At 42.2% G+C, this 23479-nt stretch overlaps 1 protein-coding gene across 5 annotated transcripts in view; it reads left to right on the forward strand.

Moving 5' to 3' along the window:
* Nucleotides 1–23479, forward strand: part of LOC137341938 (polycystin-1-like protein 1) — a 288830-nt gene that overhangs the window by 174511 nt on the left and 90840 nt on the right. For all 5 annotated transcript variants that reach the window (XR_010967170.1, XM_068005486.1, XM_068005476.1 and 2 more), the window contains exons 32-38: nucleotides 888–1008; nucleotides 4350–4449; nucleotides 4749–4941; nucleotides 13832–13888; nucleotides 15357–15566; nucleotides 19790–20032; nucleotides 22020–22133. Coding sequence is in view for 4 of the 5 variants with exons in the window: in XM_068005486.1 (XP_067861587.1) it covers nucleotides 888–1008; nucleotides 4350–4449; nucleotides 4749–4941; nucleotides 13832–13888; nucleotides 15357–15566; nucleotides 19790–20032; nucleotides 22020–22133 (1038 nt within the window). In the remaining variant the exon portion in view is untranslated. The remainder of the gene's footprint in view (nucleotides 1–887; nucleotides 1009–4349; nucleotides 4450–4748; nucleotides 4942–13831; nucleotides 13889–15356; nucleotides 15567–19789; nucleotides 20033–22019; nucleotides 22134–23479) is intronic.

Consider the following 23479-nt stretch of genomic DNA (forward strand, 5'->3'; position numbering starts at 1 on the left):
AAATTGAGGCACAGAGTACAAAAGCAAGGAAGTCATGATGAACCTTTATAAAACACTGGTTCGGCCACAACTGGAGTATTATGTCCAGTTCTGGGCACCGCACTTTAGGAAGGATGTGAAGGCCTTAGAGAGGGTGCAGAGGAGATTTACCAGAATGATTCCACGGATGAGGGACTTAAATTACGTGGATAGACTGGAGAAACTGAGATTGTTCTCCTTGGAACAGAGAAGGTTGCGAGGAGGTTTGATATAGGTTTTCAAAATCATGAAGGGTCAAGACAGAGTAGATGAAGAGAAGCTGTTCCTATTGGCGGATGGGTCAAGAACCAGAGGGCACAGATTAAAGCTGATTTGCAAAAGAACCAAAGATGTTATGAGGAAAAACTTTTTTTACACAGCGGGTGATTCGGATCTGGAATGCACTGCCCGAGGGGGTGGTGGAGGCAGATTCAATCATAGCCTTCAAAAGAGAACTGGATAAGTACTTGAAACCAAAAATGTGCAGGGCTGCAGGGAAAGGGTGGGGCAGTGGGACTAGCTGGATTGCTCATGCATAGAGCCGGCCTGGACTCGATGGGCCGAATGGCTTCCTTCCATGCTGCAACCTTCCATCATTCTATCAATAGCATTCAGTAAAGTGACCTGTTCATTTTTTGGCTTCGATTTTGAACCTGCATGTCAGGGGTAAATAAATCTTGTTCCCTGCTCATACATGCTGTGACCTGCATTGTGCACTTCTCAGAAAGAGTTCAGAACATTCAGAGCTAAATCAACAATGATATTAACTTGTGACTAAGAACGTACTTGTAGTAGTTATCTTATCTCTAATGAGCTTAAAAATATTATTGTCATGAAGCCAGTATACTGTTTTTCTTTTCTTATTGAAGGATTTGCATTATGAGTATAGCTACAGCATTGGCAATTCAACTGAAACTGTTCTGTATGATGGAAGGGATCATGAGTACTACTTTATTTTGCCCGCTGGAGAAGCAGCTAATGGATATAAATGTAAGTCCCATCTAAAAAAAAAATCAGCTTGCAACTTTTTTTAAATTTGTTCATGGGATGTGGGCTTCGCAGGCAAGGCCAGCATTTATTGTCCATTCCTAATTGCCCTTGAGAAGGTGGAGGTGAGCTGCCTTCTTGAACCGCTGCAGTCCATGTGGTGAAGGTTCTCCCACAGTGCTATTAGGTAGGGAGCTCCAGGATTTTGACCCAGCGATGATGAAGGAACGGAGATATATTTCCAAGTCGGGATAGTGTGTGACTTGGAGTGGAACGTGCAGGTGGTGTTGTTCCCATGTGCCTGCTGCCCTTGTCCTTCCAGGAGGTAGAGGTCGTGGGTTTGGGAGGTGCTGTAGAAGAAGCCTTGGCGAGTTGCTGCAGTGCATCCTGTGGATGGTACACACTGCAGCCACAGTGCGCCGGTGGTGAAGGGAGTGAATGTTTAGGGTGGTGGATGGGGTGCCATTCAAGCGGCTGCTTTGTCCTGGATGATGTTGAGTTTCTTGAGTGTTGTTAGAGCTGCACTCATCCAGGCAAGTGGAAAGTATCCCATCACACTCCTGACTTGTGCCTTGTAGATGGTGGAAAGGCTTTGGGGAGTCAGGAGGTGAGTTACTCGCTGCAGAATACCCAGCCTCTGACCTGCTCTTGTAGCCACAGTATTTATGTGGCTGGTCCAGTTAAGTTTCTGGTCAATGGTGACCCCTAGGATGTTGATGGTGTGGGATTCTGTGATGATAATGCCGTTGAATGTCAAGGGGAGGTGGTTAGACTCTCTCTTGTTGGAGATAGTCATTGCCTGGCACAAATGTTACTTGCCACTTATCAGCCCAAGCTGGATGTGGTCCAGGTCTTGCTGCATACGGGCACGGACTTTTTCATTATCTGAGGGGTTGTGAATGGAACTGGACACTGTGCAATCATCAGCAAACATCCCCATTTCTGACCTTATCATGGAGGGAAGGTCATTGATGAAGCAGCTGAAAGATGGTTGGGCCTAGGACACTGTCCTGAGGAACTCCTGCAGCAGTGTCCTGGGGCTGAGATGATTGGCCTCCAACAACCACTACCATCTTCCTTTGTGCTGGGAATGATTCCAGCCAATGGCGAGTTTCCCCCCTGATTTCCATTGACTTCAATTTTACTTGGGCTCCTTGGTGCCACATTTGGTCAAATGCTGCCTTGATGTCAAGGGCAGTCACTCTCACCTCACCTCTGGGATTCAGCTCTTTTGTCCATGTTTGGTCCAAGACTGTAATGAGGTCTGGAGCCGAGTGGTCCTGGCGGAACCCAAACTGAGCATCGGTGAGCAGGTTATTGGTGAGTAAGTGCCACTTGATAGCACTGTCGACGACACCTTCCATCACTTTGCTGATGATTGAGAGTAGACTGATGGGGCGGGAATTGGCCGGATTGGATTTGTCCTGCTTTTTGTGGACAGGTCATACCTGGGCAATTTTCCACATTGTCTGGTCGATGCCAGTGTTGTAGCTTCATTGGAACAACTTGGCTAGAGGCACAGCTAGTTCTGGAGCACAAGTCTTTAGCTACATTTGACATTTAAGAACATAAGAAATAGGAGCAGGAGTAGGCCACATGGCCCCTCGAGCCTGCTCCGCCATTCAATCAGATCATGACTGATCTTCGACCTCAACTCCACTTTCCTGCCTGATCCCCATATCCCTTGATTCCCCTAGAGTCCAAAAATCTATCTAGTCTCAGCCTTGAATATACTCAATGACTCAGCATCCACAGCCCTCTGGGGTAGAGAATTCCAAAGATTCACAACCGTCTGAGTGAAGGAATTCCTCCTCATCTCAGTCTTAAATGGCTGACCCCTTACCCTGCGACTGTGCCCCCTAGTTCTAGACTCTCCAGCCAGGGGAAACAGCCTCTCATCAGCAACCCTGTCAAGCTCCCTCATAATCTGATATGTTTCAATGAGATCACCTCTCACTCTTCTAAACTCCAGAGAGTATAGGCCCATTCTACTCAACATACGCAGTGTACTAAGGTGCTTAACAAAAGAGACAAAGGTTACAAAGAACGTTAGTGAATGAGTTCGGGGAGGTGACTGATGGCATGATTGAAGAGAGAGATTTTGATGAAGCTTTTGAAGATGGGAGAAGAGGTAACAAGGTTGAGGGTTTTAACGAGACTCTCCCAGAGAGTAGGACCAAGAGGAATGAAAGCCATGCCCTCAAAGATGAAGCAGATGGAATGGTGTTTGCACAGGAAGCCAGAGTCTGAAGAATACAGGAAACGCTCTGGCACAAGGCTGAAGGGAATTGCAATGGATGATACTATGGTCGGTCTTGCAGATGAGAACAACGATTTTAAACTTGATGTATTGAGGGACAGTGAGCCAATGGAGGTCAGAGAGGATAGTTGTATTAGCCAAGCGGTCTTTAGTGCAGTCCAGTGGGGTTTTGAACAAGTTGTAGCTTATGTTGGGTGAAGCTCAGAAGGCCAGCAATAAGACCATTGGAGAAATCCAGGGGTGATGAAGGCATGGTTGATAATTCAGCAGGGAAGGCAGGCAATGTTGCAGATGTCAAAATATGCAGTCATAACAATGGATATGGAGGTTTGAACCTCAGCTTTGGGTAAAGTAGGATGCTAAGATTGCACACCCTGAGAGAGCAAGTGGGGGAGGGATTGGTGGCGGTTAAGGTACTAAATATAGCCCTTCAAAAATAGTTTCATGACATCGTCATCTTCTGAACTTGCCTTTTTGGAGACATTTGCACATCCAATTATATTGACAAAAGCATTAGTTACACATAATACCATGTTTTTGGTCAGTTGAGGTGTTTCGACACTGGTTTCTAAGTGGCTTTCCACTGTTTTACCCCACCCAAATCTATTGGTCCCAGTGGTGTTCTTGCTGCCTTTTTCAGCCAAGGTTGTGGACTATCTCACAACTACTGTTGGAGCTGCTTCGCTGCTTCGACATTGTTTACTGGCAGGAAAGATTCTCAAGGACAAGTAATTCATGTCTTTTTTTTCTTTTGCACGTATACTAGAGTGTTCCATTTGTATAAAAACACACTGTCGAGCAGCTCAGCTGATAACTGGTGAAAATGATCCAAATAAAGCAAAAGGCTGTAGAGCTCAAACACCTGATTCTTTGGTTTGTTGTCCAGTTTTCCTTCTTGTTTCCCACTTTACATTTCCCAATAATGACGCTTCCATGATTAACAGCTTGATGTTTGGACGATCAAGGGTGCAATCCCATGTCCTACTATTCAATAGTCGAATGTTTAATTGCTTCACTGTGTTGTGCTGTTGTATCACACTGCCCATAATACTTTTGTTTAAAGTCTCTTTGCTCTTATTTGTAGTGAAAATCAACACAGTGATCACTGATCTATTTGGATCTAAAACCAAGCCATGTTCAGTTACTCCAATTGTTTCACCAAGTATTAAAACAGATGAAGAACTGTGAGTAAATGAGTCCACTCTGAAGTATGAATCATGTTTCCAATTCTAGAGATGCTTTCATTTTTCTACTGTGTAAACTTACAGCAAATAAATTTTAGGAAAATATCTTGAAGTGACAGAAATATCATTTTTTATGTTAGTACTTCTGCAAAAGGTTTTAATTCTAAAACAGTTATCAATTTATATCTTTACTTTTACTAAACTATCAGTGTACTAATAAAATACTTTTACCATTTTATATCTTAGATAATCCATGAGAAATTCTCTAAGTAAAGGTAACCCTTTCCCCTCTCATTCAGGTATACGCAGGGTCTTCAGAACCTTTCAACTCTCATTTTGTTGGGCAACCAAAAAGAAACCAAAAATTACATCCTGCTGTTGGCCAGAGTGCTCCATCGTCTCCATAAAGAGAGGGGTAGCACACGAGATTTACAGAAACAGACCAGAAATGCATTAATAAAGGCTCTTTGCAGCTTAACTATATCGAATCAGGTATGGCTTACCTTAACTTAATTGTATTTTCCAGGATAATACTAATTCATCAGTGTACCATATGTGAATATATAATCTCCTTGAAATATTTTTCATAGTTTATGGAAATTTTGTCAAATTTGAGAGCAGGCAGCATGGTAATGTCACTGGAATCACTCCACAGTCTGTGCAGTAATTTAGTTCACATTTAACATTAACATTTTTACTGTTTTAACTTGAATCACCTCATGTATGATGGGAAATGAATATATATTGAGGAATTGTGCAATATGCCCAATGCCCCACTTGTAGAATGTAAATTGTATCTCCAGCTTCTTGTCACGTACCTACTATTTGTCCACTATCATGTCATGTATTAAATGGTGTTTCTCATCCCTATTGACAGTTTTAGTTCATTGCAATGGTTTGTTTGTTGTTTGGGCAGAGTGTTAAAATAGCACTCTTAAAAATTCTATTTCCCTGGGCAAAAAGATATATTGAACAAACGTATACTCCATTCAAGTGTTGGTGTTGATCAGAGTGTTCCACTAATGTCCATATTACTATTGGAATTATTTTCCAAGAATTGTCCTGCACTCAGTCACTGACTCCAGTTTATAAATTAAATCAGTTATTTACCCCCAGGATAGCTCTTTACTATTCAGTCTTTCGTGAGTATTTCCTATAATTTTTGACAGAGCCTAAAGGGGTAGGAAAGCACAATTATTTGGATCCCAATAATAATGAGTAATGCTCCAAGGGGATCTCCTTTTTTTTCATCGCTGCACCACATGCTCCGTAGCTGAATTCTGTTCAGCGACTGAAATGCAGGATCTCAAAGCTTACTGGAGGAACTAGAATTGAGAATACCTCCTAAATAAATTATTCCTCTTCCTGCTATTCCTCCCTCAAAAAACCCCATATTTGGAACTTATTTCAGGATAGCTCTTTACTATTCAAGTTGCTTGCACAAGCTGATACTACCCGGGGGAAAAAAGGGACTTCTCCCAATGTCCTGACCAACATTCCTCCCTCACAACAACACCACCAAAAACAGATTTACAAGTCATTCATCTCATTTTGTTTGTGGGACCATGCTTCATTCGATTGCATAACGGTGATTGTAGATCAAACTAATTCACTGTTTGTGAAGTGTGTTGGGCTGATACACTCTTAAGGGACCAAAAAATGCAAACTTTTTCTTTCTTCCTTACGTACTCCAAACTGTTAGCAGACTGCCTATTTAATCAAAGAAAATTGAACTCCTCCATGTAAAATTCACCAGACTTGCCCAGAATGTGCATTGATGACATTCATTTCACATAGAAAAGGTACAAATATGGCAAGTATTAAAGTTGTCTTGTCATCGGGACAGTGGTGCCTCTCCAAAACGTGCAATGCCAACGATTCCCCATCCAGTGAATCTTACGATCTCAGCTGTGCCAAGCACAGCTTCCTCAAAGGTGGTTTCACATAGAGAGGACTGAAAGGAAAATCAGAGGCCCAACATCTCTGGCTGCTTTTATATGCCTCTTGCTGTACACTTATTGTGATATTGGATGTTTGGAGGGCTGGACTCCAGACTGACTGCTAACCTGGGAAAATTAATACTGCATAATATCAGAAAAAATGCCCTGCTACCTTAAGCTTGAGCAACTAATTTCTTTAGTTCCAAATAGTAACGAACACCAATTGTTCTGCAGTTACCTCGGGTGCCGCTCCAATCAAAACATTCACCCCTTCTGTGAAAACTGAAGCAAAGTGCTCAATTAGTACTTCTGTCATTCTCTTATTCTCCACAACAAGTTTGCCTCCTTAAACATTTGGTAGGCCTAGTGCTACCTTGGCTACCTCTTTCTACAAGTGTGCCTATAGAAAACCTTTTCTGTTTTTATGCTAATTTTCTCAGACTCCCTCCTCACCTGTCTGATCTCTCTTGTTGTAGCTTTTTGTGTTCCACAGTGCCCTAGTATTGCTCATGCTTTCTTTCGCTGAGTCAACCTCCTTGTCAACTTCATGAGTATCTAGCACTCTATATCTAACACACAGATTCAGGCTTCCAGAGGTTTCCTGCACTGCTTGTACCCGAGTTCTCCTTGCTCCCCCCGACCCCCACCCCACCCACAATGATGGTCATCCACATCAATTTGTCTGCCTCACGATACATTCCATATGATCCATTTGCCTCAGAACTAAAAAAGTAAAACATTTTTATTAAGCAGTTCAGTGTATTATCACAGAATTATAGCAGGTTGCAGCACAGGAGGAGGCCATTGGGGCCATCGTGCCTGTGCTGTCTCTTCGAAAGAGCTATCCGATTAGTCCCTTCCCCTGCTCTTTCCCTATAGCACTGTAAATTTTTTTCCCTTCAAGTATTTATCTAATTCCTTTTTGAAAGTTACTATTGAATCTGCTTCCACCACCCTTTCAGGCAGTGCATTTCAGATCATTACAATCCACGGTGTAAAAAAATGTTTCCTCATGTCGCCTCTGGCTCTTTTGCCGATTACCTTAAATCTGTGTCCTCTGGTTACCGACCCTTCTGCCATTGGAAACAGTTTCTCCTTATTTACTCTGTCAAAACCGTTTATGATTTTGAACACCTCGATGAAATCTCCCCTTAACCTTCTCCGCTCTAAGGAGAACAAACCCAGCTTCTCCAGTCTCTTTACATAACTTAAGCCCCTCATCCCTGGTACCATTCTGGTAAATCCCTTCTGCGCCCTCTCGAAGGCCTTGATATCCTTCCTAAAGTGTGGTGCCCAGAATTGAACGCAATAATGCAGCTGAGGCCTAACAAGTGTTTCATAAAGGTTTAGCATAACTTCCTTGCTTTTGTACTCTATGCCTTTATTTATAAAGCCAAGGATCCCGTATGCCTTTTTAACAGCTTTCTCAACTAAATTTAACAGCCCTAGTAAAATTGAAGTCAATGGGAATCAGGGGGAAAACTCTCCAGTGGCTGGAGTCATACCTAGCACAAAGGAAGATGGTAGTGGTTGTTGGAGGCCAATCATCTCAGCCCCAGGGCATTGCTGCAGGAGTTCCTCAGGGCAGTGTCCTAGGCCCAACCATCTTCAGCTGCTTCATCAATGACCTTCCCTCCATCATAAGGTCAGAAATGGGGATGTTCGCTGATGACTGCACAGTGTTCAGTTCCATTCGCAACCCCTCAGATAATGAAGCAGTCCGAGCCCGCATGCAGCAAGACCTGGACAACATCCTGGCTTGGACTGATAAGTGGCAAGTAACATTCGTGCCAGATAAGTGCCAGGCAATGACCATCTCCAACAAGAGAGAGTCTAACCACCTCCCCTTGACATTCAACGGCATTACCATCGCCGAATTCCCCACCATCAACATCCTAGGGGTCACCATTGACCAGAAACTTAACTGGACCAGCCATATAAATACTGTGGCTACGAGAGCAGGTCAGAGGCTGGGTATTCTGCGGCGAGTGACTCACCTCCTGACTCCCCAAAGCCTTTCCACCATCTACAAGGCACAAGTCAGGAGTGTGATGGAATACTCTCCACTTGCCTGGATGAGTGCAGCTCCAACAACACTCAAGAAGCTCGACACCATCCAAGATAAAGCAGCCCGCTTGATTGGTACCCCATCCACCACCCTAAACATTCACTCCCTTCACCACCGGCGCACTGTGGCTGCAGTGTGCACCATCCACAGGATGCACTGCAGCAACTCGCCAAGGCTTCTTCGACAGCACCTCCCAAACCCGCGACCTCTACCACCTAGAAGGACAAGGGCAGCAGGCGCATGGGAACAACACCACCTGCACGTTCCCCTCCAAGTCACACACCATCCCGACTTGGAAATATATCGCCGTTCCTTCATTGTCGCTGGGTCAAAATCCTGGAACTCCCTTCCTAACAGCACTGTGGGAGAACCGTCACCACACGGACTGCAGCGGTTCAAGAAGGCGGCTCACCACCACCTTCTCAAGGGCAATTAGGGATGGGCAATAAATGCCGGCCTTGCCAGCGACGCCCACATCCCGTGAACTAATAAAAAAAAACTTGTCCTGCCACCTTTTAAGACTTGTGTACATACAGCCCCAGGTCTCCCTGTTCCTGTACCCCTTTTAAAATTGTACCATTTAATTTATATTGCCTCTCCTCATTCTTCCTACCAAAATGCATCACTTCACACTTCTCTGTGTTAAATTTCATTTGTCATATGTCTGCCCATTTCACTAATCTGTGTATGTCCAACTTGATTGAATTTTTCGAGGCGGTGACAGGAGAATCGATGAGGGTAATGCAGTTGATATAGTCTACATGGATTTTAGCAAGGCTTTTGTCAGGGTCCCACATGGCAGATTGGTCAAAAAAGTAAAGGCCCATGGGATCCAAGGGAAAGTGGCAAATTGGATCCAAAATTGGCTTAGTGGCAGGAAGCAAAGGATAATGGTCGACAGGTGTTTTTGTGACTGGAAGGCTGTTTCCAGTGGGGTGCCACAGGGCTCAGTACTAGGTCCTTTGCTTTTTGTGATATACATTAACAATTTGGACTTAAATGTAGGGGGCATGATTAAGAAATTTGCAGATGACATAAAGATAGGCCTTGTGGCTGATAATGAGGAGGAAAGCTGTAGACTGCAGGAAGATATCAATGGACTGGTCAGATGGGCAGAAAAGTGGCAAATGGAGTTCAGTCCAGAGAAGTGGGAGGTGATGCATTTGGGGAGAGCAAACAAGGCAAGAGAATACACAATAAATGGGAGGATACTGAGAGGTGTAGAGGAAGTGAGGGACCTTGGAGTGCATGTCCACAGACCCCTGAAGGTAGCAGGACAGGTAGATAAGGTGGTTAAGAAGGCATATGGAATGCTTTCCTTTATTAGCTGAGGCATAGAAAAAAAAAAGCAGGGATGTCATGCTGGAACTGTATAAAACACTAGTTCGGCCACAGCTTGAGTACTGCGCACAGTTCTGTTCACCACATTCTAGGAAGGATGTAATTGCATTCGAGAGGATGCAGAGGATATTTACGAGGACGTTGCCAGGACTGGAGAATTTTAGCTATGATGACAGACTGGATCGGCTGGGTTTGTTTTCCTTGGAACAGAGGAGGCTGAGGGGTGATTTATTTGAGGTGGATAGGAAGGACCTATTTCCCTTAGTGGAGGGGTCAATAACCAGTGGGCATAGATTTAAAGTGATTGGTAGAAGGATTAGCGCGGAAATGAGGAAAAATGTTTTCACCCGGAAGGGTGGGGGTTTGGAACTCACTGCCTGAGAGGGTGGTAGAGGCAGAAACCCTCAATTCATTTAAAAAATATCTGGATATGCAGCTGAAGAACCGTGACCTGCAGGGCTACGGATCAAATGCGGAAAGTGTGATTCGGCTGGATGGCTCGTTTCTCAGCCGGCGCGGACACGATGGGCCGAATGGCTTCCTTCTGTGCCGTAAATTTTCTCTGATTTTATTCTATTCTATGATGTCCTCCTGAAGTCTGTTACTATCTTCCACATTGTTTACTACATTTCCAAGCTTTATGTCATCTGCAAACTTTGAAATTATGCCCGGTATACCCAAGTCCAGGTCATTAATATATATCAAAAAGAGCAGTGGTCCTAATACTGACCCCTGGGGAACACCACTGTATACTTCCCTCCAGTCTGAAAAATAACCATTCACCACTACTCTCTGCTTTCTGTCCCTTAGCCAATTTTGTATCCACACTGCCACTGTCCCTCGAATCCCATGAGCTTTAATTTTGCTAACACGTCTATTATGTGGTACTTTATCAAATGCCTTTTGAAAGTCCATATACACAACATCAACCGCACTACCCTCATCAATCCTTTCCGCCACGTCATCAAAGAACTCAATCAAGTTGATCAATCACTATTTTCCTTTAACAAATCCGTGCTGACTTTCATTTATTAGCCCATACTTTTGCAAATGCCAATTCATTTTCTCCCGGATTATTTCTCTCTCAAAGTTTCCCCACCACTGATGTCAGGCGGACAGGCCTGTAATTGCCAGATTTATCCCTCTCCCCTTTCTTGAACTGGGGTGTAACATTTGCAATCCTCCAGTCCTCCGGCACCATCCCCATATCTAAGGAGGAGAGGAAAATTTTGGCCAGAGCCTTCGTAATTTTCACTCAGTCACCTTGGATGCATCACATCTGGACCGGGTGATTTTTCTATTTTGAGTACTGTCAAACTTTTAAGTACCTCCTCTTTATCTATTTTTCTCCGATCCAATATCGTTACTACCAGCTCCCTTACTGCAACAATAGCAGCATCTTCTCACGTCCGTCTTCTTGGACTTGGGTGTCCAGGGCACAATTTTCAAATTTGCAGATGACTCAAAATTTGTAAGGGTCGTAAACAGTGAGAAGGATAGTGATCGACCTCAAGAGGATATAGACTGGCTGGTGGCAAATGAAACTTAATGCAGGAAAGTGCGAAAGAGGCAATATAAACTGGAGGGCACAAATCTGAAAGGGGTACAGGGACAGAGAGATCTGGGGGTATATGTGCACAAATCGTTGAAGGTGGCAAGGCAGGTTGAGAAAGTGGTTAAAAAAGCATACGGGATCCTGGGCTTTATAATTAGAGGCATAGAGTACAAAAGTATGGCAGTCATGATGAACCTTTATAAAACACTGGTTAGGCCACAACTTGGAGTATTGTGTCCAGTTCTGGGCACCGCACTTTAGGGAAGATGTGAATGCCTTAGAAAGGGTGCAGAAAAGATTTACTGGAATGATTTCATGGATGAGGGACTTTAATTACGTGGATAGACTGGAGAAGTTGGGGTGGTTTTCCTTGGAACTGAGACGGTTACGAGGAGGTTTGATAGTGGTATTGAAAATCATGAAGGGTCTGGACTGAATAGATAGAGAGAAACTGTTCCCATTGGCGGAAGGGTCAAGAATCAGATGACATAGATTTAAGGTGATTGGCAAAAGAAACAAAGGTGACATGAGGAAAAACTTTTTTACACAGCAAGTGGTTCGGATCTGGGATGCACTTCCCGAGGGGGTGGTGGAGGCAGATTCAATTATGGCTTTCAAAAGGGAACTGGATAAGCACTTGAAAGGAAAAGATTTGCAGAGCTACAGGGATAGGGCAGGGGAGTGGAACTAGCTGGATTGCTCTTGCAGAGAGTCAGCGTGGACTCGATGGGCCGAATGGCCTGCTTCCGTGCTGTAACCTTTTTATGAATCTATGATTTAGTACCTCAGGCAAGTGCTCTGCCTGAACAAGAAGATCTTTTTTGTCCCTAATTGGTCCCACCCTTCCTTTGACGACACTTATATTATTTATATGTTTATAGAAGACTTTTGGGTTCCCTTTTATGATGGCCACTAATCTATTCTCATACTCTCTCTTTGCCTCTTATTCCATTTTTTAGATCTCCTCTATACTTTCTGTATTCAGCCTGGTTCTCTACTATATTATGAACCTTACATTCGCCATAAGCCTCCTCTTTCTGTTTCATTTTAATCTCTATATCTTTCGTCACCCAGGGAGCTCCGGCTTTGGATGGCCTTCCTTTCCCCATCGTAGGGAATGTGTCTACTCTGTATCTGAACCAACTTCTCCTTGAAGGCCTCCCATTGTTCAATTACTGTTTTGCCTTCCAATTTTTGATTCCAGTCCATCTGGGCAAGATCCCTTTTTAACTCACTGAAATTAGCCCTCCTCCTGTTCAGTATTTTCACATTTGATTGTTCCTTATCCTTTTCCATAACTATTTTAAACCTAATGATATTATGTTCACGATTCCCCAAATGCTCCCCCACTGAAACGTGCTCCAGCTGCTACACTTCATTACTCAACTAGATCCAACACTGCTTCCTTCCTGTTTGGGCTGGAAACACACTGTTCCTGAAAGTTCTCTAGAACACATTTCAGGAATTCCTCCCCTTCTTTGCCCTTTACACTGTTACTGTCCCAGTCTATATTGGGATAATTGGAGTCCCCCATTATCACTACTCTATGGTTTTTGCATCTTTCTGTAATTTGCCTGCAAATTTGCTTCTCTAGCTCCTTCCCACTATTTGATGGCTTATTGTACGCACCCAGTAGCATAACAGCTCCTTTTTTGTTCCTTAATTCTAACCAAATAGATTCTGTCTTTGACCCCTCAACGACACATCCCTTTCCACTGCTGTAATAGTTTCTTTGATCAATACTGCCACCTTTCTTTCCTTCCTTATCTTTCCTGAATACCTTGTAGTCAGGAATATTAATTACCCAATCCTCCCCCTCTTTGAGCCAGGTCTCTGATATTGCCACTATATCATAGTCCCACGTGGCGACTTGAGCCTGCAGCTCACCAACCTTAATTGCCACACTGCATGTGTTTGCGCACATGCACTCCAATCTCATCTTAGATTGCCTCGCATTTGTCCCCTGTTTGGTGCTGAGTTTCAACTCTTCATCTACCCTTAGTTTGCTGATCTGAAACAAGGTGACAGTAGTTGGTGCTGGAGTTGCTCTCTTCAGCCCCGGGTTTGGCGAGGCCACCATTCCATGTGAACACAGCATCAAGCCCTTTGCCACCTTCCCCTGATTGAATAACCAGCTGATACTTGCTGTCAGGCTTACTTATGAATAGTACCACTTAGGTGAGGCACTGGATACCAACTGTTGCCTTTGGACCTGTACTCAAGCGAGCAGTCAAAACCTTCTGGAGAAGGAGTAATTAAACGGGCAATAGATTTTTTTTTAAAAGCTGTAAAAAAAAAATTAAATGGATGAGTTTCTGCGGGGGTTCTCCCAATCGTCCACCATAACTTCGAAAGAGCCATGGAAAGTCTGGAAAAACAGTGTAAACGCTGTTGTTGATTGTAGCTAAGAGTGACAATTGAGGTTTGGTTTGCTGTAAATGCCTTTTGTATGAGCTTGATTTTCTTTATTTGTTCCAGAGGGAGCTGATGGAAACTGTATCTGCGTTACATGACCTTGTTAATGTAACCAATGAGGTAAAGGAACTTTAATCCTGCAAACAAATTGTCTATTTGATCAAAGAAAAACTGTTTGCTTCAGTTTATTCTTCTGAACTGGTGGTTTAGGAGAATCATAACAGCCACGGGCTACCGAAACGGGCTACCGATATTTACAAGGAGGCAACCTTTTGCAGCCGGGAAACCTGGAAATATGGAGGTCCTGGAGATCGGGGGGATCGGATCGCCAGGGGGTTGGCCTGAAGATCACGAAGCGGGGAGGGGGTTGCCGGATCGTGGGGTGGAAGGCTGATTGCGGCAGGTTAGCTTGGGGGGCCGGGGGGAAGTACTCGTGCTTCTCCTGGCCCACAGCAGTGCTGAAAAAGCACCTATCTGCTGTATCTGGCCATTCTCGCCTCCCGTTAGCTGTGTGGTTTCCCGAGCCCTGGGTCGGGAAACAAGGTCATGTAACCTGGCCCGCAGCCATTAAATCTAAATGGCTGCTAAAATCTGAGGCATGCAGCCTCATTAACATATTTCAATTACTGACCCGCCACTCGAGAGGAGGTTAATCGCCCGCCCCCAACCCGCCCCGGTTAATCCGGAAGTAGGCGCGTTTGCGGTGGGTTTGGGTCTGGTTTCACATTTTTAAGAATTTAACCACCCGTCCCTCCCGACCCATCCTGGGGAGTTAAATGTTCCCCATTAATTGGCTTCTAAATTTGAATGCCTAGTAGATTATTTTTTATATCATTTTTTCAATTTAAAGAAAACTATTTCTTTTCTCCTTCCTGGTGCCTATGATCATACTTGGGTTTGGTTCCAAAGATACCACCAAGCCACTGGTAATTTGTACAAGTGGCCATACTTTGTGTGTGAGTACCGACAATGAATATCAGTCGGGCATTCAACTATATGGAGACCCGACCATCATAGCCAACCTGATTCTATCTTCATCTGAAGTCTAGACAAATGTACTTACCAACAGGAGTAACTGGATTGCAACCAGTAGCAGGAACTATGGCCGATTTTAGTTTTCCCCTCTCTGTAATGCAGGAGTGCTGAAGCCAATTATAACATCCCACTTTTGTGTCATCTGAATCAGCTAATTCATTACATTGCCAGAGCTCAAACCTACAATCTGGTTCAGTCACATAATAGACAATGGATTTACCATCAGAGGAGCCTGTGTGGTAAATGTTATGGCGGCAGTTAATATTTACTCTGCTGTTCTGTGACTATTTCACGAATGATAAATCAGAGTGAGAAGGATCATTGAATGAGCCTTAAGAATCTTATGATTGGGCTACATCAATTTATCTGTTTTAATTGTCATTTCTTTCCACGGTTAATGATTTCATACAATAATCCGATAATATTTAGCACTATACAATAACATTGACCTGTGTCTAAGATAGGATTTATTGTTTAAAAGCTCTGTCAAAAGTGACTGTCTGGAGTTTTCTTCAATTTAAAAAGAACTTCTTTTTGATTTAAAACACTAAAGGTAACTTCAGAAAGTGCACTGATTGTAACAAGAACAGTCAAAGAGATGATCAAGCTTTTTAAAGAATCCGGAGAGTTCAGAATGCATGAAGAATTAGTGAAGAAAATAGTCTACGTGGTGACTGATGTAATGGGAGTAACTGACAACAGCACAGTGACGTCAAAGAATTTGTTATCTGAAGGTCTGAAAGCGACAACTGAGCTGTTATTGGTAAGATCATTAGCAAATACTGCTAGATTCATTTCTGTAAGTCGTGTCGTTGAGGATTACAAAAAACACCTATTTTCCCTCATTATTTGTATGCTCTATGCTCCGTGTAAGCATTTACTCTTATTAGATTCTTGAAATGATCAATTTTGCATTGTAATACTCCTTCTGTGACAATCCCCCTATTATTTCTTACAGTGACATGTGAATCCCAAGTTATTTTTCTTCTCATAAGTAGACCTTTATTGACTGGCACATCTATTTCTATTGGAGGAACATATTTATTGCCAGTCGATTGGTATTGTGATTAATAATTTAACGGTTTTATTTTTATTGGACTTTGCAAGATCATTCTCATGTTTAATATTTGTTTGATCACTACATTTGTTTCTTTGGAATTAAATTCCAATAATCAACAAGAAATATATATTAAAAATTAATGTCCGAGGAAATCCTGGATGGGAAGAGAGGATGGAGAGGTACATGACATTGCAGATAAGAGAGGTTTGCTAAAAGGCCAGAATGTCAATCATGGAAGATTTCAATTACCCAGATATTGACTGTGAGGGTATTGCTAAAATGAGTGAGAGAAATATTGAACTTTAAAAGAGTATGTGAAATGAGTTTTTAAAAATTTAAGGAAATATTAGTAAGGCTACGATGAAAATTAATTCCAGCTAAATGAAAACCGAGCAAAGGCAACTGATGCCATTGTGGTCAAGTAGACATGTAAAGAATAATATTTAGGGACAAGTGGAAGACTTTCAAATGCACAAGGCATTTGGTCATCTGGAGGGCTGGGTGCATTATAAGGTGTAAAAGTAAGCAGATACAAAGAGAAATATCGAAGCTAATATTGCTGAGAACATCTCTAGTAACAATGAAGAGTTTAAAAATATATATTTTTGTGGAAACAAGGAGGAAATCAAGTACTGGTTCACTTAAAAATGTGAGTGAGAAGCTGAAGCTCATTACAAAGAGAGTTAGCAAATAGTTAGTTGATAACTCTATTTGCTTAAAAAGATTTCAAGGAATGATAGAACATGAGCTGGACAGCATGAAAGTTATGCCAGATATATGCTTTGAAAGATAAAGTACCTGCTCCAGACATAGTCAATGCATAATTCTTAAATGAGATGGGGATTGAAATTAGTGAAGCTTTCACCAACATTTTTTGTAAGTTTATTAATATAGTAAGAGATTCCAGAGGTTTGGAAAGTGGCTAACAGAATTATTATTTTAATGACTGTCAATAGACAAACGTGGAAACTATAGGTCAGTAATTTTAACAACTGTTATAAGGAAAATGAAATTATTTTGATAGACCTTATGGGTGAACAAGGACAGTATTCAGGAAAAGGAGGTCACACTTAACCGACCTGGTGGTGCCTTTTAACAACATGACTGACATAGTGAACGGGGGAAATACAGTTGACATTATATATTTGGATTTTTAGTAATCTTCAAACAAGGTTTCACATCATCTAAGTTCAGAACTTATGGAATAAATAATATCATATGGCAGTGGATAGAAAATTAGTTTTCAGGCAGGAAAGAGGTTAAAAGATGGGTCCGAAGTCTGGGAACCTTTGCTGTTTTTATTATATACTAGCGATGCTTATGGTGTGTTGGAGGGTACACTGTTTTCTAGCAATTGGGGTCTTAACAGGCAAGTGTGATGGTGAAACTGATGGAAAAAGTGCTGCAGGAAGTACATGTGGCACTTAGAGAAAGCACTTGCTGTATTCAAGACTTTTAATATATCATTAGTTAACCTCCTGTGGCATTGCACACGGAGATTCAAGACCAAGTGTAAGGGAGGTGATAGAGGGTGGGAGGTAATTTCACCAGAGTGCAGAGACGTAATTCATTCCCCATTTTATAGTCATACATTCTGTCCTTATTATTATGTAATATTTGATTTGATATTATCTATCTATATAGCGAGTCAATCTCTCATGGCAATTCACATCGGAAATCCACACCAAGTGCAGTATTCAGGTCAAGGAGCAGGAGGAGGGGACAACACATCTAACTGTTTCTTAAAATCAGTTAAAACATTCACCTCAATGGCTTTCCTTGGCACCTTAGTCACAAATCTATTTTCAATGCAGTAGTTCTGGCTGACTTACTTCTAACTTTCTAGCTTTTTAAACTTATGTTCTGTGGCATTTGGACCCCTCATTCAAGTAAATCATTTAGTTGAATCGATTTTGTGCATTCCCTTTTACATTCTTAAACAAACCAATTAATTATAATCAAAGACTGCCCTTTTCCAAAAACACAAGCCCAACTTCCCAAACAATTACTTCTAACTTAAATTCCTGACTCCCGGAACCATTTTTGTTGTTCATCTCCATATCCTCTCAATGGCAAATCTTCCTGTGAGCAGAGCTGCATGCAGTACTTCCCATGGCATCTGACCAATGCCTCATGCAGTAACAACACAAGCTCTTGATTTGCACTTCATCCCTCTGCCAAATTAACACAATATCTTATTTACCATTGTTACTGCAAATCAGCATTGCACTGATGGATTCATTGATTTATCCACCAGAACTTCTTGTTCTCATTCCTAATCAGCATGCTGTACCATTTAACACATACTCCGACCCTTTGGCTCCTTGCTCCCACACTATTCATTTCTCCTTATTGAAATATCACCTTCGGCCACTTTTAGCCCAGTTACCTAAAAAATAATGTAAATTCTACTGAATCTGTTTGTCGCGTTTCTCATGATTTGCATTGCTTCCCATTCTTGTATCAGCTGTAAACTTGGAGAGTTTGATTAGCTTATCCTTGTCTAAGTCATTAATCTATTTACCGATACTCCGTAAAACTCTTGCGGCTGGACACACTTCCTGTCTATTAAACCTTACTTCCTGTTGTCATTCGGTTTGTAACACTTGCGTCTTAACTTTTTTCCATTATAAATCCCTATGTCTACATTTTTTCGGATACAGTTGGAGGCTGGTGAGGCTCTAGATGTGTTTCTGGAGAGGGAAGGCATTGGTGGGCATGGTGAGAAAGTGGGTTGGAGATGAAACAAGTTTTTTAGGTGTAGTGGCTTTTTTCTGGTCCGAAAAATCCTTATTCTTCACCAACATAACAGACACAATGCTCCAAAAGTTCATGATAAGGGATTATACAATTTCAAACATTTCTTCTTTTATTCTCTTAAATTTAGATAGGTCTTCTAATTTTCTTGGTTTATTTGGGGACAATAGAGAGAAGCTTTTCAGAACCTTTTATCAGGAGGTTTACTGGGCTGGTTTGGCTTACTACAAGTGGATTGAACATGGTCTATGAAAGAGTGGATTTAAGGGGCCTATTCTTCTTCCATGCATTCTTATGTAAACCTGGGGCTTACTTTCCAGACATGCTTGAAGTTATACTTCCTAACATATTAATTTCTTAAAGCTCTTCAAGATAATTCAGATTTTTATCAGCAATTTGCCTCTGGAAAACAAAAGAAAAATTCTTCCCTACAGACTTGTGTATTTTAATTCCTATATTGGCCCAATAAAAATTCTTACGGCTCTGAGATACTGAGAGGTTATTAAAATATACTATATGTAAATAAAGAAGAGCAGGGGAGTTCTCCCCAGCATGCTGACCAATATCTTTCAATCAACATAAGTAAAAAACGGATTATCTGGTCATTATCACATTGCTGTTTGTGGGACCCTGCTGTGTGCAAATTGGCTGCCGCATTTCCTACATTACGACAGTGACTACACTTCAAAAGTACTTAATTGGCTGCAAAGCACTTTAGGACGCACTGAGGTCATGAAAAGCACCATATAAATGCAAGTTCCTCCTTTTTATCATGCTGGCCTCCAAAATCTGCAGCAGTTCTGGCATATTCCCACCTAACTTCAGTGGAAGTCTGCCAGAACAGGTCGGAACTGGGCCAGGATCCAGTTATTCCCCTCCCATCCCATCCCATGTCTGCGGTCTCCAGTGAGACTTTCCAGGAAATGAGGGAACCTCTCCCTAACCCTGCAATATCCACTGGGTCAGTGGTGGAGATTCCTAGCAGCCCCGATACTGGCATAATTGCTGGCCCATGGATTTTCTGGGCAGTTATTTTGTTATAAAGTAGAAGTAAGTTTTTTCAGGTTTACGAGAAAAGCTTATTTGTTTTGTAAGCTGTACTGATTGTTTCATTTTGGATTTGAATCAATGAAAGAATGTTACTTTCTATTAAAATTTATGCCTTTCAGAAATTTGTGTTAATCAACAATCATTCACAGTTTTATGTAAACACCAATTTAATGGAGTTCCAGACTACTCAAAACCATGGCTTTCAGAACACGGTGCAAAGTACACATTCTGCCAAGTTTTACCTTCCTGATCTTCTGGATAAACAGATTGCTGCAAAAACTGGTGCAAGGAGCAGTTGCATCATAAGCCATCTGATCAGCTTCAAACAGAATCCATATCCATGGGGAACATCTCCAGTGGAGGTCAGTTGGTATCATGAAAATGTGATATGCTGTGTTATTAGTCTATATAACATGGTGTTTTTAAAATAGGTAATTATGAGTGGGTGGAAATAGTGAGAAGAGAATAGTTTTACTCAAGAAGTTCTGAAGTGCAAGAGTTATAGTTTGTCACCTGAACCTCAAGATAAGATTTGAATTATTATCATCACTCTGACCTGTTAGTGTGGAAAGTTCTTTCAGCATTAGTTGCTATTGTCAACATTGTTAGCCAGGCCATCTCATTCAGATGATTTCCTGATTAAAAGATTAATTTACCAAGGATACACTGCAAGATTACTATCTTTTTTTGTGTGAGGTCACAACATCCATTTTTGTGTTATTTTCTTCAATATCCGATTGTCTCCAATAAGGCAGTGGATGTGATCTGAGCTCAGGACTTTACCTGTACTACTGAAAACCAGCCACTAGGATGTATGTAAGAGCAGTCTTGGCAATAACTCTTCAATTGTACTTCCTTTCTTATGAGCGAAATGATGAAACTCTGCAATATGCCAACTGCATGTTGGTGCTCCAATTTATTGCACCAACACTTGCGTGTCAGTAAATTTCACAGAAAACAATGACACCTAGGAGGTAGAACAAAAGAAAAAACTTGCATATATATATAGCACCGTCTCCATCCTCAGGATGTTCCAAAGCTCTTCACAATCAATTAATTACTTTTGAAGTGCCGATACTGTTGTTTTTAAGGAAATTGGCACAGAGCAAGTTGCCACAAAGAGCAAGTAAGATAAATGACCCGTTAATTTGTTTTGGTGGCGTTAGTTGAGGGATAAATGTTGGCCTGAAGACCAGGAGAATGCCTTGCTCTTCCTTGAATTGTGCCATGGGATCTTAAACATCCATTGAACAGATAGACGGGGCTGCGGTTTAATGTCTCATCTGAAAGATAGCACCTCCAACAATGCCAGCACTCCCTTCAATACTGCAGTTAAGTGTCAGTCTAAATAATGGCCTCGAAATTTCTGAGTTGCTCCCACTCCGCCTTATTTACACACATAATGGGGTTTCCGCTGCATTTCTGGTGAAGTTGCAGCTCCGAGGAATTTCCTGGGCAATGTATTCAGTTTCAAAGTGGAGCTTAAATTCACCACCTTCTGATTCAGAGTTGAGAACTGTTACCAGTAAACCAAACTGAAACAAAAATTAAATGATTGTAAAATACAGAACTTTCAGATACCATGGGCAAATTTACAGATAGTTTAAGTGAGTACTCGGCATTCCTGAGCTTTAGTTTAGCTTGAATTTTTATGCTTAAAAAAAAAATCATAATTTGATTGAATTGAAATGCAGCACTTGAAACCTATATGGTCTTTAAGTTCTGACTTCAATAAAATCACACACCAGACCCAAAGCATCAGTGTTTTACAAGTATAAAAAAACTAACTTGCAGTAGAAGCCAAATCCTGAAAATACATACTCAGTCCATTAAAGACTGTCTTCCTCACACATTGTTTAGGTTATTGACTTAGATTTTGTATTTTGTGAGAAGAATGCTGTCTGTTGTCCTGGATAAAATGGAACGTGGTCTCCACTGTGTTTGAGCATATAGTTGGGATGCAACGGATAATCTCATTGAGTGGAGAATATGGTATTCTATCCTGAGTCACAATATTTTCTTTTTATTTCAAAAAAGTGGATTCTTCCTATACTTTCACAATCAGTGGACTCTATTTATAAAGCACAGTCTGTTGTGTCAGTTTGATTATGGATGGCCAGTGCATGAAACTGAAATGGATAGAAAATATTAATTCCAATTGTCACTCCCAGAATTGGATTGTGTACAGCTCTGACTGCAAACGGTGTACACCTTAGGTTAAATTCAACTGTGCAAATAAATCTCATAAATTATACTTTGAGATATTTTGCATTTTGTTTAGTTGGTGTTACAGATGATAATGACTGAGGCTCTGTATTTTTATTCTACTTTATTCCTTCCTCCTTGTAGATTAATGGTGATGTTGCTGACCTGACTCTCTATAACTGCACAAACAGAAGAAAGGTTGAAGTAAGCGGGCTCAAAACACCAGTTCTAATAGAGTTTGGAAGGAAGGACAGAATCGTAAGTTTTATCAAATAGACACAGAGTAATATTAGCAGCCAATATTATTGACATTCTATGGCGCTTAAGTCCTAGTGGAAGCCAGTTTTCAGCCCATTCGATTCACTCCACGTGATATCAAGAAATGGCTGAGTGCACTGGATACAACAAAGGCTATGGGCCCCGACAACATCCCGGCTGTAGTGCGGAAGACTTGTGCTCCAGAACTAGCCCTGCCTCTAGCCAAACTATTCCAGTTGATCTCCAACACTGGCATCTACCCAACAATGTGGAAAATTGCCCAGGTATGTCCTATCCACAAAAAGCAGGACAAATCCAATCCGGCCAATTACCGCCCCATCAGTCTACTCTCAATCATCAGCAAAGTGACGGAAGATGTCGTTGACAGTGCTATCAAGCGACACTTACTCACCAATAACCTGCTCACCGATGCTCAGTTTGCTTTCCGCCAGGACCACTCGGCTCCTGACCTCATTACAGCCTTGGTCCAAAGATGGATAAAAGAGCTGAATTCCAGAGGTGAGGTGAGAGAGACTGCCCTTGACATCAAGCCAGCATTTGACCGATTGTGGCACCAAGGAACCCGAGTAAAATTGAAGTCAATGGGAATTAGGGGGAAACCTCTTCAGTGGCTGGAGTCAGACCTAGCACAAAGGAAGATGGTAGTGGTTGTTGGAGGCCAATCATCTCAGCCCCAGGACATTGCTGCAGGAGTTCCTCAGGGCAGTGTCCAAGGCCCAAACATGTTCAGCTGCTTCATCAATGACCTTCCCTCCACCAAAAAGTCAAAAATGGGGATGTTCGCTGATGATTGCACAGTGTTCATTTCCATTCACAATCCTTGAGATAATGAAGCAGTCCATGCCCACATGCAGCAAGACCTGGACAACATCCAAGCTTGGGCTGACAAGTGGCAAGTATTCGCGCCAGACAAGTGCTAGGCAATGACCATCTCCAACAAGAGAGAGTCTAACCACCTCCCCTTGACATTCAAGGGCATTACCATTGCCGAATCCCCCACCATCAACAGCCTGGAGCTCACCATTGATCAGCCACTCAAATACTGTGGCTACAAGAGCAGGTCAGAGGCTGGGTATTCCGCAGCGAGTGACTCATCTGACTCCCCAAAGCCTTTCCACCATCTATAAGGCACAAGTCAGGAGAGTGATGGAATACTCTCCACTTGCCTGGATGAGTGCAGCACCAACAACACCCAAGAAGCTCGACACCATCCAGGACAAAGCAGCCCGCTTGATTGGCACCCCATCCACCACCCAAAACATTCACTCCCTTCACCACCGGTGCACCGTGTCTGCAGTGTGTACCATCCACAGGATGCACTGCAG

Source organism: Heptranchias perlo, chromosome 2 (assembly GCF_035084215.1).
Source record: "Heptranchias perlo isolate sHepPer1 chromosome 2, sHepPer1.hap1, whole genome shotgun sequence".
In the NCBI taxonomy this organism is placed as follows: domain Eukaryota; kingdom Metazoa; phylum Chordata; class Chondrichthyes; order Hexanchiformes; family Hexanchidae; genus Heptranchias; species Heptranchias perlo.